This window comes from Bubalus bubalis, chromosome 24 (assembly GCF_019923935.1).
Source record: "Bubalus bubalis isolate 160015118507 breed Murrah chromosome 24, NDDB_SH_1, whole genome shotgun sequence".
In the NCBI taxonomy this organism is placed as follows: Eukaryota; Metazoa; Chordata; class Mammalia; order Artiodactyla; family Bovidae; genus Bubalus; species Bubalus bubalis.
Genome location: NC_059180.1, coordinates 28,483,398 through 28,499,991, shown reverse-complemented (window position 1 = coordinate 28,499,991; position 16,594 = coordinate 28,483,398). Strand labels below are relative to the sequence as shown.

General features: G+C 50.7%; 1 protein-coding gene across 5 annotated transcripts; it reads left to right on the top strand.

The window, feature by feature from the left end:
* Positions 1-2,000: 2,000 nt before the first annotated feature.
* On the top strand, positions 2,001-16,554 carry NTAN1 (N-terminal asparagine amidase). 5 transcript variants are annotated; one of them, XM_006049755.4, is made up of 10 exons: positions 2,002-2,165; positions 8,870-8,972; positions 9,049-9,114; positions 9,398-9,506; positions 11,192-11,265; positions 12,448-12,501; positions 13,045-13,098; positions 14,314-14,411; positions 15,708-15,821; positions 16,208-16,554. In XM_006049755.4, exons 1-10 carry the CDS (start codon positions 2,085-2,087, stop codon positions 16,385-16,387), a joined length of 933 nt encoding a protein of 310 aa, XP_006049817.1. In that variant the 5' UTR covers positions 2,002-2,084; the 3' UTR covers positions 16,388-16,554. The 5 variants fall into 5 exon arrangements, with proteins under 5 accessions (XP_044791836.1, XP_006049817.1, XP_006049818.1 ...); XM_045164270.1 differs by lacking the exon at positions 2,002-2,165 and adding an exon at positions 7,328-7,365; XM_044935901.2 differs by lacking the exon at positions 9,049-9,114 and having other exon boundaries at positions 2,001-2,165.
* The last annotated feature ends 40 nt before the right edge of the window (positions 16,555-16,594 follow it).

Sequence of the window (16,594 nt, the reverse complement as noted above, 5' to 3'; positions counted from 1 at the left end):
CTTCCAGAAAGTTACAGGTTTTTAAGGAACATCTGTGAAAAAGACACGACTGAGCGACTTCACTTTTCACTTTCATGCATTGGAGAAGGAAATGGCAACCCACTCCAGTGTTCTTGCCTAGAGAATCCCAGGGACGGGGGAGCCTGGTGGGCTGCCGTCTATGGGGTCGCACAGAGTTGGACATGACTGAAGTGACTTAGCAGCAGCAGTGAAAAAAAAAGTTGTTTAATCTCCTTCGGAATTATGTGAAAACAGGATTTTTCTATCCCTCTTATTCAAAAGCAGGCTTTCAATGGAGTAGGAGTCCCAGGGTCCATCATTTTGTCTGCCTGCTATGGGTGGGCCTTCTTTAATGAGAAGTGGCTAATTCTTACAAATGTGAAAGGACTTGTAAAGTGTCGAGGGTGTCAGACATGTCTTCTTTCTGAGGAACTGTGTGACCCTGAGCAAGTTACCTAGCCTCTCTGAGCTCCACTTTGAAAATAAAAGTGGAAGTTACTAATAACTACTTCACGGTTGTGATGATTTGATGAACGTTCATGTAAAGTCAGTTGTTTCACCACCTTGGGAGAAAGTTACGCAGGAAGCATGGAAAAGTCTTTTCAAGGCGAAGATAACTTCCATTTCTCCCATGTTTACCTATTTGGTACCAACTTAAACAACCTCAACTGGAGGAGAAGGGTCCGGAGGCTCTGCTTGCCAGGCAGTGCTTACTGCAGCATCCTAGAGACAGTCTAATAATTTTTGCTGTGTGTGAAGTACGTCCCCCTTGATCATCTCACCATTATGACTTTTCTAAAATTGTTTCGTTCATTGTGGAGTCATCTATTTGAATAGTATTGGCTCCAAGGTGAGAAGCCTCGCACCAGTGTACCTGTCCTCAGTAGGTTCTGTAGGGCATTTTGCTGATCTTTACTCAGCAAAGTCACTTGTAAAGTAAAGCAAAGGGCTTTTCTTAGCCCATCTCTGAGTGCCTATTAAATGTCAAGCATCAAGCATTATTGTGCCTACTTGCGTCCTAAGTTGCTTCCGTTGAGTCTGACTCTACAGACCCCTATGGACTGTAGCCCACCAGGCTCTCTGTCCATTGAATTCTCCAGGCAGGAGTCATGGAATGGGTTGCTTTCCTCCTCCAGGAGATCTTCCCAACCCAGGGATCGAACTGGCAGCTTTTTAGTCTCCTGCGTTAGCAGGCAGGTTCTTTTACCACCCGCGCCACCTGGGAAGCCATGAGCTGGAAGAGATCATTATTAGTGATATCTAAATGTGCGGGGCTAGCAAACTTCAGGCTCCATTTTTTCATCTTAAAACAGTTTATCATTAAATACAGCCCTTTGAAGCAACAGGGCAGGTTCGCAGACTTGCTCTAGTTCACTATGATGAACTTAGGCAGGCGACCCCAGTGCCCAAACTCAGGCCAAGTTGGCTGAATTGTGAGCCTGGCTGCCGCTGCTGCTGCTGCTTGCTAAGTTGCTTCAGTCGTGTCCGACTCTGTGCGACCCCATAGACGGCAGCCCACCAGGCTCCCCCGTCCCTGGGATTCTCCAGGCAAGAACACTGGGGTGGATTGCCATTTCCTTCTCCAACGCGTGTGTAAGTGAAAAGCGATAGTGAAGTCGCTCAGTCGTCTCCGACTCTTAGCGACCCCATGGACTGTAGCCTACCAGGCACCTCCGTCCATGGGATTTTCCAGACAAGAGTACTGGAGTGGGGTGCCATTGCCTTCTCCTGTGAGCCTGGAGCTGAGGGCAAAGGCCCTCTGGAGAAGCGCGCCTCCTCCCTATCCTGCGTGTCTTTCCACGCTTTCAGAACTACATTTCCCAGCGCCCCTTGCGGAGGAGGCGGGCTCCCTCCGGTTTGTACTACGTTTCCCATGGGGCCCTGCGACCCCGCTCTAGATTTCCTTATCTTCTTGGGACTGCGCCTCCGTCGGACTCCATTTCCCGGAGGCACGCGCGGCACGGCGCGGCGGGGCGGGGCGGGGCGGGGCGGGGCGGGGGGTGGCCCGAGGCTGGGGGCGGAGGGCCGCCCGGGGGTGGGGAGGCCGCTGCCTCCCTGGGCCTGCCCGGGCGGCCGCCTCCGCGATGCCGCTGCTCGTGGACGGGCGGCGAGTGCGGCTTCCGCAGTCCGCCGGGGACCTGGTCCGAGCCCACCCGCTTCTGGAGGTGAGCAGAGCCCGGGCGGGGGGCTACGAGGCGGGCCCGAGGGAACCCGCAGGCGGGCCAGAGCCCTCCTCAGCCCGCCAACGCCGGCACCACCAGCTCTTCCCGGAGTCAGGCTCGAAACTTGGCGCAGCCGAGGTGCTGTCGGCACATCCGGAGCCTGGGCTTGAGGCGTCTGTGGAGCTTTTACCTTCTTTGGACCTTACAGGGCATCGCGGAGGCCCCACTCTTTTTCCAGAAGAGGGGACGGGGGCCCCGAGAGGTTAGGTGACTTGCCCAAGGTCGCCCAGCAGCTCGGCTGGAGGACACGCCGGGACCCCCTCTTCACACATAGATCGGTCCCAGCCCCCCAACTTCGGATTTTGACCCGTTTAGGCGAATCTGGGCAGCGCCCTGGGTCGCTCCCTCGCCGCGCATCCCCACCCGCGGTGAGTGCAGCGCCCTCCTGGGGTTTTCAGGAAGCCGGAGGTTGTTCCGGGTGTGGGCAGGGGCATCCCGGCGGGTCCCCTGGGCATCTGGCCCTGGGGTGTGGGGCTCCCCGGTATTTTTAGACGGAAGAAAGGGCCCTCCGTGTTTTCCCCCCGCTGGGCTGTGTTGAGGACCACACCCTATGGGAGGTTTTTTTTGTTGTTTCCTGCTTTTGTCCTTAGACCTCTGAACCCTTATTCGATGCATAAGCGGACACTGTTTGGAAAACGGTTTTTACTGTTAAAAAAAAAAAATCGGAACCAAACCTCCCACTTGCCCCAGATCCAGTACAACCCATTTCATGGATTTAAGAGATGCCCGCTGAGCCCCTCATGTGCCTTGATTATGGCTTTTGCCTCTTTCCTTACAGTCAGGGTATGTATAGGGTGGGGATGGTTTTTATGTTTTTTAGCCATTGAGTGGCTCAAACACCATAACTGTTAATTAAGTGCCATACAGGGGAAAACGCCCCTTTTCACTCGCAAAGTGAATCTCAGGAATCTGGCCAAGTCTGTGGGCTTAGGAAAGATATTCTTGAGGTTTCTTCTGTACCAGTTGGGCGGTGTGTAATGATTTTGTCCAGCAGGCTTGCTTTGTTTTCCTTGATCTCCGCCTCCCCTGGCGAGAACAAGCTTCCTGAAGGCAGAGTATGTGTCTTCCCTTTGTATCCTCAGAGCCTAGGGCAGACCCTGGCAGTGAATTTGTGCTTTGTAAATATGTGTTACACAAATGAGTGAGCAGAATGACCCCTGAAAAATGAGGCAATGTTAATGACAAGGGAAGAGGGGACAACTCTGTGTGATTCTCAACTTAGATTTCAAGAAAGCCGTAGTAGTATCAGCCAGCACATACCGGGCGCCCAGCAGACACTGGTCATCGTGTTAAGCACTTTCCTCCTCGTGCTCTGTCACTGCCACACCATTAACTGCTGAAGCTGGGACTGGGACTCACCAAGGGGAAAAAGTTGCAGCTGCCTAAAGAACGTAGTGACACTCTATATTTATGTCTGTTAGAAAGTTTCTATGAAAAAGTTAGTCCACGGCAGCACCCTGTGTGTGGAGAGAAGGGGAATGAGGTGAGATACCAGGAACCTCTAGAAGGGAGGTTTGGCCTCTGGGGAGACTCGGCCTAGAAAGGCTGTGGAGTGGGGACCAGTTTGCCTTACAGGAGTGTGGCGGCCTAAGGGGAGAGGGGAGGCATTCTTGCTGGGCCAACTGGACTGTGCCCCCGGCCCCTGGGCAGGGCAGGAGGGGCTCCGAGGGCGGGTGAACTGGCTGGTTTCCCTGGCACAGAGGGCAGGAGGGCAGAATGGGAGGCAAGCCGGGAGAGGTCGGTCATACTTAGGTTGCAGAGGTTTAGATGGGTCGATCAGCCGACACACAGTGTAGAGAAATGAAAGGTTTAATTATTATTTGTTTAATAGCAAGCAGTATCCCCTCGGTAAGAAAAAAGAAGTCTCAAAAAGAAGAAAAAAGAATCTGACTGCAGCCATGCTTCACACTTTGGTGAATAGCCTTACAGAGGTTTTTCTTTGTACATGACGCACTTTTTTACATGGTAGCGTACTGTATCTTCTGTTCTATAAGGTGTCTCTTTTCCTGTGACAGCAGGTTGTAAGTATGCAGTAGCAGCCGTTACTAGCCTGTCTACAGCTATGTTTAGCATAGGATCATAACAGCAGCAACAGTAAGAGCAGTGCTGTGGAGCTCGCCGGGCATCCCAGCCCTAGGAGGCAGGTACTACTGCTGTTCCCATTCTACAGGTGGGGACTCGGAGGCACGGAGGGTGGAGTAAGTTGCCCAAGGTTTTGCATGCTGCGAGAGGTGAACCCTGGCGGGTTTGCCTTTGCCTCTGGAGCAGTGCTGCTCAGTACGGTAGCCATTGGCCACAAGTGGCAGTTTACATTTAGTTAAAATTCAATAAAATTTAAAAATCAGCTCCTCAGTCACACTGGGCTTCCCAAGTGGCTCAGTGGTTAAAGAATCCCCCTGCAGTGCAGGAGACGCAGGAGATGCGGATTCTATCGTGGGGTTGGGAAGATTCCCCTGGAGGAGGGCAAGGCAACCCACTCCAGTATTCTTGCCTGGAGAATCCCATGGACAGAGGAGCCTGGCGGGCTACAGTCCATGGGGTCGCAAAGAGTTGGACACGACTGAAGCGACGTGAGCGCACACACAGTCACACTAGCCACGTTTCAAGTGCTCGACAGTCATGAGTGACAGCGGCTGCAGGATGAGACCGAGCAGGTGCAGATGCTGCCGTCCCCGCGGAGAGCGCCCTCGGCCGGTGCGGTCCAGAGCCTCCGCTCTTATCCAGCCTCTGGATGCTCAGGATCCAGTCCCTCAGCATCTTAGGACTTAATGGTCCCATGGAATTCCACATAACGTAGTTCCTGCTTTTAAGCATGCGAGACATTTCTGCTCTTTCCCCTTGAGGAACATTCACAGAGCTGAATCTTTATAAACCCCTGTAATTATCCCATGGAAGGGCTTTTTGAGTAGAAAAGCCCTGTAACAGAACCAGTGTTTTGAAGCAAGGATGTGGGCAGCCATCGCAAGGAGAGAGTGGGTTGGGGAGACCTCATGGTCAGGACCGGGGAGCAGAGGTGGGGAGTAGGGACAGCCACTTCCCGCAGGCCTGCTCCCAGTTAATCCTCCCACAACCCAAGCAGTGGCCTCGTTTCCCAGAGGATGGGATGAAGCACAGGGGCTCAGGCTCTGCCCAGGTCACTCACTCCAGGACAGGGAGGGGTGCCCCCTACTCCCAGCATTGTCATGCCTTGTATCTTTTCTAGGGGCACAAGTTGCAGGAATTGAGGTGAGAGGTGCATGGGGTTCAGTGAAAGAATTCTCACCTCCCATACAGGAGACCCCGGGTCCTATTCTCAGCCACACTATCATTGTGCTCCCGTTTCTTGGGCTTCCCAGGTGGCTCAGCAGTAAAGGAGCCACCTGCCAATGCAGGAGATGCAGGTTCGATCCCTGGCTCAGGAAGATCCCCTGGAGGAGGAAATGGCAACCCACTCCAGTAATCTTTGCTGGGAAATCCCATGGACAGAGAAGCCTGGCGGGCTACGGTCCGTGGGGTCGCAAAGAGAGTCAGACACGACTGAGCGATTGAACAGCTACAACTGCAGGTGTAAGGGAAGACTGGCCGGAGACAGGGAGGCCCTGCGGAGGGAGCGAGGCTCAGTCCCGAGGGCCGGGCTGGGCGGCGCTTTCATACTTGCTTTCCCGTTTTTGAAGGAAGAACAGACAGAGTCTGGCAGAGGGCTGAGGGGGACTTAGTTGTCCTCTGGGGTGCACCTCAGTGATGGTTGAACGCAGGGACAGTCAGCTACAGCCATGGGCTGCGTTCTGTTGGCGGATGACCCACCAGCCCAGAGTGGTTTCTGCATTTTTAAACGATGAGGGGAAAGAAAGGAATGCTTCCTGACCCGTGAAATATGAACTCTCGTGAAATTCAGTGTTCGGTGTCACCCATGAATATTTTCTGGGGACACGGCCATTTGTCACGTGTTCTCTGTTGATTTCACACTGAGAAGCTGAAACCGCACGGTCTGCTAAGCCCCAAATATTTACCGTCTGGCCCTTTTCTGAAACAAGTGCACTGACCCCGGGGATAAGAGGACAGTGCCCTCCGATAGGAACTGAGAAATGAGGGTGAGCAGTAGCAGGAGAGCCTGAGGGAAAGGTCTGGGGTTTTGTGTGTGTGTGTGAATCTGAGTGTTCAGAACATTCAAAAAAACTTGAGAAACCTGGGGCTGCTTTTATTTCAGAAAGGATATGAGTTTATATAGTAGGGCTGGGTGCTTTTTCTTAGAGGAGAACTTTGGCTAATCTTCTTTGAAAGTGACAGACCAAAGCAACGTCGCTGTTTTCCCTTTCAGGCCGTCCTCTCTCCCGATCAGTGCGCTTCTGTTTCTCTGGGAAACAGTAGGCGCTGTGTAAATCAGAGACGTTGTGATTTGGGGTTCTTAGGTAAACAAGTGATAATTCATTCCTCAGAAATAGCTTTGCTTTTGGGTGGTGACCCAGTTGTGAAAAGAAGCGGTAAAAATTTGCCTTGACTCCTCCCTCCCTTTCCCCGAAACGAACCAAAAGAGGTGAGTATTAAAGGAATGATTAAAAAAAAAAGGAAATTCTGCATTCTCCTTTATCTTACCTTGAATTGAGGTGAGAAGTGGTATGAAAAGGAAGAGCGCTCACTGCTCTGAGGTGTGAGTTTTTGCACAATCGGCTGCATTTCTTTCTCCCTGACTCGGCCATCGGATCGCACACTGTGCTTCATTCAGTCCTTCGTTCCTTTTTAGAAAAATATTTTAAATTGAAGTATAGTTAATTTGCAATGTGTTGATTCCTGCTGTATAGCAGTGATTCCATTTTATGTATTTATATTCTTTCTCATATTCTTTTCCATTGTCATTTATTACAGGATACTGACTGGTTCCCTGTGCTACATACAATTAGGACCTTATTTATCCATTCTGTATGTAATAGTGTGCATCTGCTAATCCCCAATTTAATTCCTTTCTGAAGTGGTTCCTCACTGTTTCTCACTGTACTTCCTCTCTGTGACTGCTGCCTCGCTTCTAATTAGTGGAGGTTTATTAGAAGAGAACTCTCTACAACTCATCGAATGGATTGTCATGTTCTCTTCTATCTCTTGTATTTTGTCCAGTAAGCCAGCACTAACCGAAATTAGCCCCAGCTGTGAGGAATGGCCGGCAGCCAGTGTAAGTCTATAAAAATGTTTCCTGGTCTAGACAAGTACCTACATGCTCTGTATTTGCACACGTGGTTAGGAAATTGTTTATTGAGGAGTTTATTTTTTGTAAGTAAGAAGGAAATTAGGATACATTTTAGCAATGCATCAATTTGACATTTTTGAAAAAAAAAAAAAAAAAGTTTAATTCTCATTAAAGAATTAATTGGGCTTCCCTGGTGGCTCAGACAGTAAAGAATCTGCCTGCAATGCAGGCAATCTGGGTTTGATCTCTGGGTCGGGAAGATCCCCCAGAGGAGGGAATGGCAACCCACTCCAGTATTTTTGCCTGGGAAATCCCATGGACAGAGGAGCCTGGTGGGCTACAGTTCCGGGATTGCGAAGTCGGACACAACTGAGCAACTGAGCGAAGAATTAACTGGCCACCTGAGTTTTCCCTGCTCCAGATTTACTACATAAGAATTTATACAGATACTCGGTGGACACCTAATGTTACCCTACATTTTCATTAGTTTGCTTATTTATGAGTTCTCTTTTTTGGTTCTCTACTGGAGCCTTTTTTTTTCTTTTGGGCCACGCCATGTGGCATGTGGAATGTTCCCTAACCAGGGATTCAACCCGTGCCCCCAGCATGGGATGCTCAGCGTCCTAACACTGGACCACCAGGGAAATCCCCTGGTTTTCTACTTTAATAACATAATTACCTCATAGGGCACTTGGAGAATAGAGGAACGACAGCTGGGACAGTTAAATGCCGTGCGTTGGCCTTGTTCCAACCATCATGGTTATATTGGCGGCTCCTTCCAGTATTTTCCCCTATGTGTAGTAACATTTTCAGCATTGTCGTACTAATAGCATATTTACAGCTTAAATTTCTGTTTTCCCACTCTTGTGTCTCGCTCTTCAGTTTTACTTTTCTCAAAGCTCCTTTCCCGTAGTCTTCATTGTTGGCGACTGTGCAGTTAACAGCTGTGAGCCGGTTCTGCACAATGGCTTACCTTTTCTGTTGTCGTCCCCAGCTTCGTGCCGTTCCCGGTAACACAGGGATAAGCGCATGGGCATTTGGGGTTATTCCCACAGTACAGGTTTCCAGAGCGGGGATTACTAGGTTGGGGCATAGGGAAGGCTTGGACCCATCCTCATCTTTAAAGAGAGTGAAGAAGGGCTGTCATTTCTGAACCACTCACTCCACTAGTCCATCTGATCCGATTCTCTTTATAGTTGCAAAGAATTGTGGGAAAAGATCTTTGCATCTTATTTCATAGGTTTTAGAATGTTGTTCTCTAGGGTGAAAAAAACCCAGAACTTCCTTGCTTTCTTCATTGTTCCACATGGTAGTGTTTTTATTTATCCCACTGCGTTTTTATTTTAGCCTTTCTGTCAGATAATACACACACCTCAGACCTCACAAGGGTCTGTTTCCACCTAGGGCGCACTTTGGCTCTCTCCACCTATCTAGTTACTCAGTCCTCACTAATTTCCATCACTATTTTATTTTTTTTTTAATTAAACAGGAAAGAGCCAGACTTCTCAGAGGTCAGTCTGTTCAACAAGTGGGACCCCAGGGCCTTCTGTATGTTCAGCAAAGAGAGCTTGCAGTGACCTCCCCAAAGGATGGTAGGTTAGGAACCAGTGAATTGGGCCTTCTCCCCAAAGGCTAGTGGATATTTTATTTTATTTCTTTTTTAAACAGGCTCCATCTCCATTCTGGGTTCTGATGATGCCACCACTTGTCACATTGTGGTCCTGAGGCACACAGGTATGACGAGAGACACCAGGAAACCGTTCCTTACCTGGACCCACCGCGTGGGACCACGAGCGCCTCGATTTGCGTTTCCTGGCTCCGCTCACCTCTCCTCCGTCTGCATGGCCCCTCCCCGAGGCCCTGGTCAGATGGGTTGGCTGGGCAGCCCAGACGTCTCTGTTTTTCCTTCTTGCAGGCTGTTCAAAGATGAGGCGGTCCAAATGGACAGGCGTAGACCTGGGCTGCGCCCCATGTTCTCATCGGGAATAACATGAGCCGTTTCACCCTTGTTCTTCAGGTAATGGGGCTACCTGCTTGACACACTGTGACGGAAGCGACACCAAAGCTGAGGTCCCCTTGATCATGAACGCCATAAAATCCTTTTCCGACCACACTCAATGTGGAAGGTGAGCGCCCCGCTCCTGCGTTGCGGCCTGTGGGGAACTTGGCCCCGTCGTGTAGGGGAAGCTGCCGGGGCGTGCGCCCTCGCCTCAGCAGCTGCTCAGGGAAGAGTGGGCGACGGGACTCGGGGCCAGCCCCGGAAGGAGGGTCTGGCTTTGAACCTACAGCTGTGTGCTCGGTGGCGCGCTCGGCCCTGTGTCCGCCCGTGCCTTGTGGGCCAGCAGTGGAACTCTCCCTTTCTTCAGGAGGTGTTTGTTGAACGTTTCCTGTGAACTAGAACTGGTCACAGGTGCCAGGGGCCTCGCAGTGAACGGGGGAGACAAAACCCTGCCCCGGGGCTCACAGTCCACGGGGAGGAGACGCCAGCAAAGCAGGATGTTAAGTAGCGGATGGGCTGCGAGGAAAAGGAGGGTGGGAACGAATGAAGGGCATCAGCGTTGCAGACTGTGCAAGACTGGCGCCCGCCTGGGCGCCCACCACAGCGCCCGCCTGCTCACCAGTGACAGACAGCGTGGTCCCCTCTGCTTCCCACGTGCGGCCCCCGGGCTGGGCTCTCAGGAGCCACGTGGCTACTTACGGGAGCCACGACCCCAGCCAGGCTGTCCGGCTGGTGCTCGCTGTCACCTCCCCTTTCTCTCTCATCGCCAGGCCTGGCAGGCATGGCTCTCATCTTATTTGAAGTCTGGGGCAGCAGTTCACTGGAATGAACTAGCCTAGTCATACACACGTTCTTCAAATCCCAGGGATTTAAGGAAGGCCTCCTCGCTGTCACAGTTCCCCTAGTGGAACACAGACCCTTGCTGGGTCTCTGAATGGCATGGGCTGGCCTCAAGCTTGTGTCCTGTCGGACGCTGAGCCCGGCAGGTTATATAGCTGGACTGGGCTCCAGGCCCAGGGCCGTGGTTCTCAGCACACGGTTATGAGAGAGGATTCGAGGCCACCAGATGCTTCGTGCTGAGCCGCTGACACGGAAGATTCTGGGGCCTTCCTCAGGAGGGTTCTGTCAGTTGAAGGGAGTGTGAAAGGTGGCTGCACTCTCTTGAGCTCGGGTCCCCAGGTCGAGGATGGGGGTTAGCAGAGAAGTGAGCCTGGGAAACACAGGGTTAACAGAGTTGATGCGGTTTTTCCAGCTATAGGGTTTCCTGGAGCTTTGCTCTGCTGCTGTGCATGGTGGCTCCCCTGGGAGCGGGCGAGGCCTCCCAAGCTGATTTAACCCCAAGAACACTTTTCTGTCTTGTGCGGCCAGTGTTCAGGGGGACGCACTGAGGAAAAAGCTGGTCTCATAGATAAGCATGCGCTTCAGACGCTGACCCGGTTTCCTTCTCTGTAAAATGGAGATGAGACCCCTGTCTCTCCAAGACGCTTGCCTCCTGGTGGCGGAGATGCCCTCGCGCAGGGCCGGGTCAGTCTCGTCCCTCCCCGACCCTGCTGAGACTTTTAAGAGGTTTCTGAAGCATCCCGCTCAGGGCGGGTGAGTAGTCATCTTCTAGACCAGCCTTTCTTACTCTTGCCTCCCGGTGGCATCATGTTTGAGACACAGCGCCTCTGGGCCCCCGGGCAGAACCCCAGTGTGTGCTCCATGGCGTGAACAGGGCCAGGAGCCAGGAGCTGAGGCTCGGGGCAGACCCAGGCCTGCCGGGCCGAGCTGAGCCGTCCCGCCTCTGAGCACACCCTCCCGTCTCTTTGCCAGGCTGGAAGCGCACCTCGTGGGAGGCTTCAATGACGACAGGCAGTTGTCACAGAAACTGACTCATCAGCTCCTTAGTAAGTTCACTTATCCCCTCAAATCTGATAAAAATGTGTACCTATTTTTGCTTAGATGAAAATCTCAATTAGTACAGAACCTGCGAGGGGCACACCTGCTGGGAGCCACCCAAACTGTTCAGCTTGGAATCTTCCATAAACACTGGAGAGCAAAGAGCTAAACGTTTAGAGCTCACAGGATGGGGACAAGGTTTTCCTTCAAAACAGTAGGTGATGCCTCACAGTAAGCCTGTGAATTGTGTGGGAAAAAAACAAACCACCCTCCTGCAGAAATGTTCATGTTAATCTGCAGAAAGTTAAAATAACCCTGATAATACTATTTTTTTCTTGGTTAAATTAGCAAATACCACCATGAGAAAAAACAACGTTGTTCTGTGATTAACCATGAAGCAGCAAGGTGGGCGTACTTCCATCCTGCAGTACTTTGGTGGAGCCTTTGGTGGAACCTGGAAAGCCTTTTGGCATCATGGTCCATCACAGACCCAGTAATTTCTCTTTTGAGAATCTTTTCTAAGAAAATTAATCTGAAATGTGCATAGAGATTTACACCTGAAGGTGGGCCGTACATTATTTACAATAGGAAATCTAAATGTCCATTAGTAGAGGCATAGTTATACCTACCATTAAAAAATATTTAACGAAGAGGTTTGAATTGCATGGGAAAATACCATGTACACACAATCAGGATGTGAAACTGTCTGCACGGTGTCCGAGCTCAGCTGCGCACGGGCAGACGCGGCAGGAAGTCACTCACTGTTAGGTGCTAGGATTATTGGCAGGAGAAGCCCATTCACTTACACCTTTAAAAGCCACATACTCCTTATACTCTTCTGTATTTTCCAAATGTTTCATAATGGTCAAATTTTTTTATGACCCATCATCAGGGAAAAACGTTCTTTAGGAAAAGGTTAAAATCTTATGACTCAGTTTGTCCTGCCAGCCTCTCAGAATAGGGAGAAGGAAAGTCTCTGTGGAAGTTTTCTCTGGGCCCAATGCTGGGAGCGCGTCTGACCCTTGGCAGGCAGGGTGCTGGGTGTCCGCTCACCGGTATCCGCCTCCGATGGACAGGCCAGGCTGTGGTCTAAGGGTGGTGGATCCCACCCTCCATCCCCCTCTTGTTCAGTGTATGCTCTGCTACTTAAGGGAACTTTTTTGACATCAGTTTTAAAATTCTCATTGTAGGTGAATTTGACAGACAAGAAGATGACATTCATTTGGTGACATTGTGTGTGACAGGTGAGCTCTGCCATCCTTCCCAGAGCAAAGCTGTAGCTTTGGGGGATGTTTTGCCCTCGCCCTGAAGGCAGGACCTCGTGTCTGTGCCTCAGTTGCAGACGGCACCACGCGTCGTCGGACTGCTGCCCTCCTCCAGCTTTCCCTGTATCTGCTGGCATGGCCCTCCCTGCCCTCCCACATCCAGATCCCGTGCAGCGTCCGCTGAGATCCTGACCGCCCCACCCTCCAAGGGCTCTCCTCTGACCTCCTCGGATTCTCAGCAGCCTCTTCCGTTTTCTAGGAAGGGGTGGGGCCGGTCCTGAGGACCTGCCGCCACGCATGTGGGTGATCGGAGGCTCAGACTCTGGAAGGGCAGTTTGTTCCAATAACCTGACCGCCCCGGGCTCAGCTGGGAAACGGGACACAGGCCCTTTCATGTTCTGATCCCCCTGCCTTTGCAGGCAGGGGGAGCTCCTTGGCCTCTGTTTATAGAAAATAAAAGCAATTATTTAGTATTTCTTAAAAATTAGATCTTAAAATTCCTTTTTTTTTTTAATGTGTTAGAATTAAATGACCGGGAAGAAAATGAAAGCCATTTTCCAATAATATACGGCATTGGTAAGTAGCGTGTTGGGCGGAGGGTCTGTGATCTTACGCTGGTTAAAGGCCGATTCTGCAGCTGGTGGGCCCGGGGCTTTGAGTGTGGCAGAGCCTTAGGCCCAGGTCCTGACTCCTCTCTGGATCTGCTGGGTGAGCCTGGGCAAGGAGCTTACCTTCTCTGACCTTATGTCTACGAGAGAAAAAATTGTCCACATCCTAGACTGTGAAGGGAAACAAGGCAGCGAATAGAAAGCCTGGGCCTTGCCTGGTTAGGGGACAGCTCGATGTCAGTGGGCTCTGCTCCCCCAAGAGACCCCTCTGTTTTTCTCTAGCCAGAGCTCTAGGGGCTGGAATGGGGCGATTTGAATCTTCTTATACTCAGGGAACTAATTAAGGTTCTGATGGAGAATAAAGAGCCTACAAAGCAAAGTGAAACCATCAGGCTAAAGATGGTTAGCCTGAAAGAAAGCCAGAGTGTCCCTTCCTCCTGTGACAGCCCCTGGGACTCCTGAGGCATTAACAGGCTGGGAGTGGCTGTCTTTATGTATTTGCTGTAAGTATTTATTTGGCTGCATTGGGTCTCAGTTGTGGCACGTGGGGTTTTCTCTTGCGGTGCCTGGGCCTCTCTCTAGTTGAGGCACCTACTGAGAGCTCAGTAGTTGAGGTGAGGGCTTAACTGCCCTGCTGCATGTGCGATCAGCACCAGGGACTGAACCCCTGCATTGGAAGGCAGATTTTGAACCACTGTACCACCAGGGAAGTCCTGAGACTGGCTGTCTCTACAGAGGGTTTCTGCCATATTCCTAACGTTCAGTTTATTTGGCAGGGTGTTGTTCACTGCTTTATTCTCTATCCTTTGTATGTCAGAAACAGTCATAACCAACACACACCGCCAGCCCGGGCGCCGATCCCAGGCCACGTCCGCAGCCTTGTCTTGTCAAGGCTTGTCTTCCTTGTCACAGGGCTGAGCAGGGAGGCCTTGCCACGGGCTGCCTGAAGAGATGGCGCGTCTCCCGGGTGGGGGCGGCCCTTGGTCTGGAACCAGGTCTTACTGGGTCCAGCTCGGGCCTCAGCACTTCTCAGTGAGACGCCTGGCCAAAGGGTTGCATTCTCCCTTCCCAGAAAGGGAGACTACCGACACGTAACTTTGTTCAGTCCTATCACGGGCGATGGTATGCGTGTGAGACTTACCGGCTCCTTTTGCCAATTGGAGTCATCCTGTTGTCCCCACAGCTATCAACATCAAAACTGCGGAAATCTACAGAGCCTCCTTCCAAGACCGAGGTCCGGAGGAGGAGCTGCGGGCTGCCCGAGCTTTAACAGGAGGACCAGTGAGTCCGACAGCATCTTGTCTTAACAGGGTGAAGGGAAAAGGGGGGGCATCAAACTCTAAAGCCTTGAGCTTTATCCACCTTGGAAATGAAAAGTTTCTGATGGCTTCTGGAAAGCTGCCCATGATCAGGAACCACCACACACTCACAGCACGTAGAGAAGAAAGAATGTTTTAGGTTAGAAGTGCAAGACCCCAGTTCTCTGCCCTGAAGATGTTGGGGATATATGTGAATCCCCCTGCATCCAGATCCAAACTAAATGAACTCCTTGTACTTTGTAAGAACTTTGCCACTGAAGTTACTGCAAAGAAAGGAGAGCTAAGTGGGGAGAAGAGGCTTTTCTCTTCTGTACTGCAGGTCATGCTGTCCCCAGACGAGGTCACTGGAAAGCAGTTTGCTGGGATGAATTGATGCCCAAAGAATAATCAGATCAGTTTAAAAGTCTGATTGCCTTTCGGTCTTTTTAGTTAGCTAACACCTTCATTTTATAAGTTAGGGGAAAAAAAATAAGACTTAATGCTGTTTGAGGAACAAGTGAAAAAATCCTTTAAAAACACGTAATGTGAAAAAAACAGAAATCGCATCAGAGCACCCAACAGAAGTCTGCTTGCTTAGGAAAAGCTGCCATTTTCACTGGAAACGTCTGGACCCAGTGGTCTGTTTTGCCAACCCTTTGACATTGTTAGGTTTCCTTTCTCAATGTCTCAGGGAGAACAGTCTTGATTTAGCTAAGATTCAGGACATATTTTAGTCTCAGTAACCGAAATTGAACATTGCTGGTTAAGCTGGAAACTACCATTGGCACATTTGAGAATTCAGGGAATTGATCATTCGGCAAATTTTTACGAGTTGGCTTTTCCCTTCTTTTGAGGGGGCAACAGGCATGTGTGGTTTTAAGCTCCAAGATGACGAGGGGTGTGGACAAGGAGGCGGCGAGGGCACGGGCTTGGGTCAGACACACGGGGTCTGCAGCCCAGCCCTGACACTACAGACACGTGACTTTGGGCAGCAGGCCCATCTCTCTAAGCCTCAGGTCTCCAACCAAAATGGAAAAAACACCAGCTTCCTGCAGGATTGTTGTCAGAACTAAACAAAATGATGTCTGTCGCCCACCAAGTGCAGTACCAAACCGGTGGGAAGTAGTTAAGCGGCAGCTTGTTTCAGTGAGACCAAACTTGAAAGACGCTTCTCTACCAGATAAATGCCTTAAGTTCAAGACACGGGAGCCTGCGTTAAAGGCAGCATTTCCACCGATAACACTCCTTAAATTCTGCCCCTGAAATGTTCTTTTTTTAGATGATTAGCATTTATGATGCAAAGACAGAGCAACTTCGTATAGGACCGTATTCCTGGACGCCATTTCCCCATGTGGATTTCTGGTTGCAGCAAGATGATAAGCAGATACTAGAGGTGAGCATCTACAGGCTGGGCATCTCTCTGGCCCCTGGTTTCCTCATCTGTCGAAGAAGAGAGTGTAGACGAGACAACAGCAGCTTTCCCTTCGGTGTCTGTGGAGGGCGCCATTCGCAGACCCTGCTGAGCTGCTCCCAATGTTAGTCGGGGGTGAGTGGATCCTGGGTAGATGTCTACGCAGCATAGCAACAGGCAGCCATCTGCTTTGTTCTCGTTAACCCAGCACACCTGTTCCTTATGTAACTTTACAAATTATATATATTTATACAGTGATCCGAGAACAGCCTGATGAATGTGTAAGGAGCACAGAGACTCTTGACAGCTTTATCAAAGTAGGGAACAGAGCAGGTTCTCCTCTCACACCCCAAATCTTGTTTTTCCAGAACCTTTCCACATCACCCCTGGCTGAGCCCCCCCACTTTGTTGAACATATTAGATCTACCTTGATGTTTTTAAAGAAACATCCTTCTCCAGCTAACACACTGTTTCCTGGGAACAAGGCTCTACTCTACAAAAAAAATGAAGATGGCTTATGGGAAAAGATCTCTTCCCCAGGAAGCTAAAAAATAGGAATTACCAAAGAAAGCACCTCTCTGATACAACAGAAGACACCTGCTGGGGGCAGGGAAGAGTGTGAACTTGGAAACTTCCTCCATTGAGTCTGAGGTCTCTCTCCTTACTCAGTGTTTTTCAGATGACTTTAAAATAAAATCTTATTTTGGCAAAGGCATTTGTTTAGGTTTTCTTCTTGGTTAGTATTGAGGCCAGAG

Coding starts and splice junctions, on each gene's coding strand:
- NTAN1 (XM_006049755.4), top strand. CDS start 2,085: ATGCCGCTGCTCGTGGACGGGCGGCGAGTGCGGCTTCCGCAGTCCGCC. Junction 9,507..11,191: donor GACCACACTCAATGTGGAAG/GTGAGCGCCCCG, acceptor TCTCTTTGCCAG/GCTGGAAGCGCACCTCGTGG. Junction 15,822..16,207: donor ATGATAAGCAGATACTAGAG/GTGAGCATCTAC, acceptor TTGTTTTTCCAG/AACCTTTCCACATCACCCCT.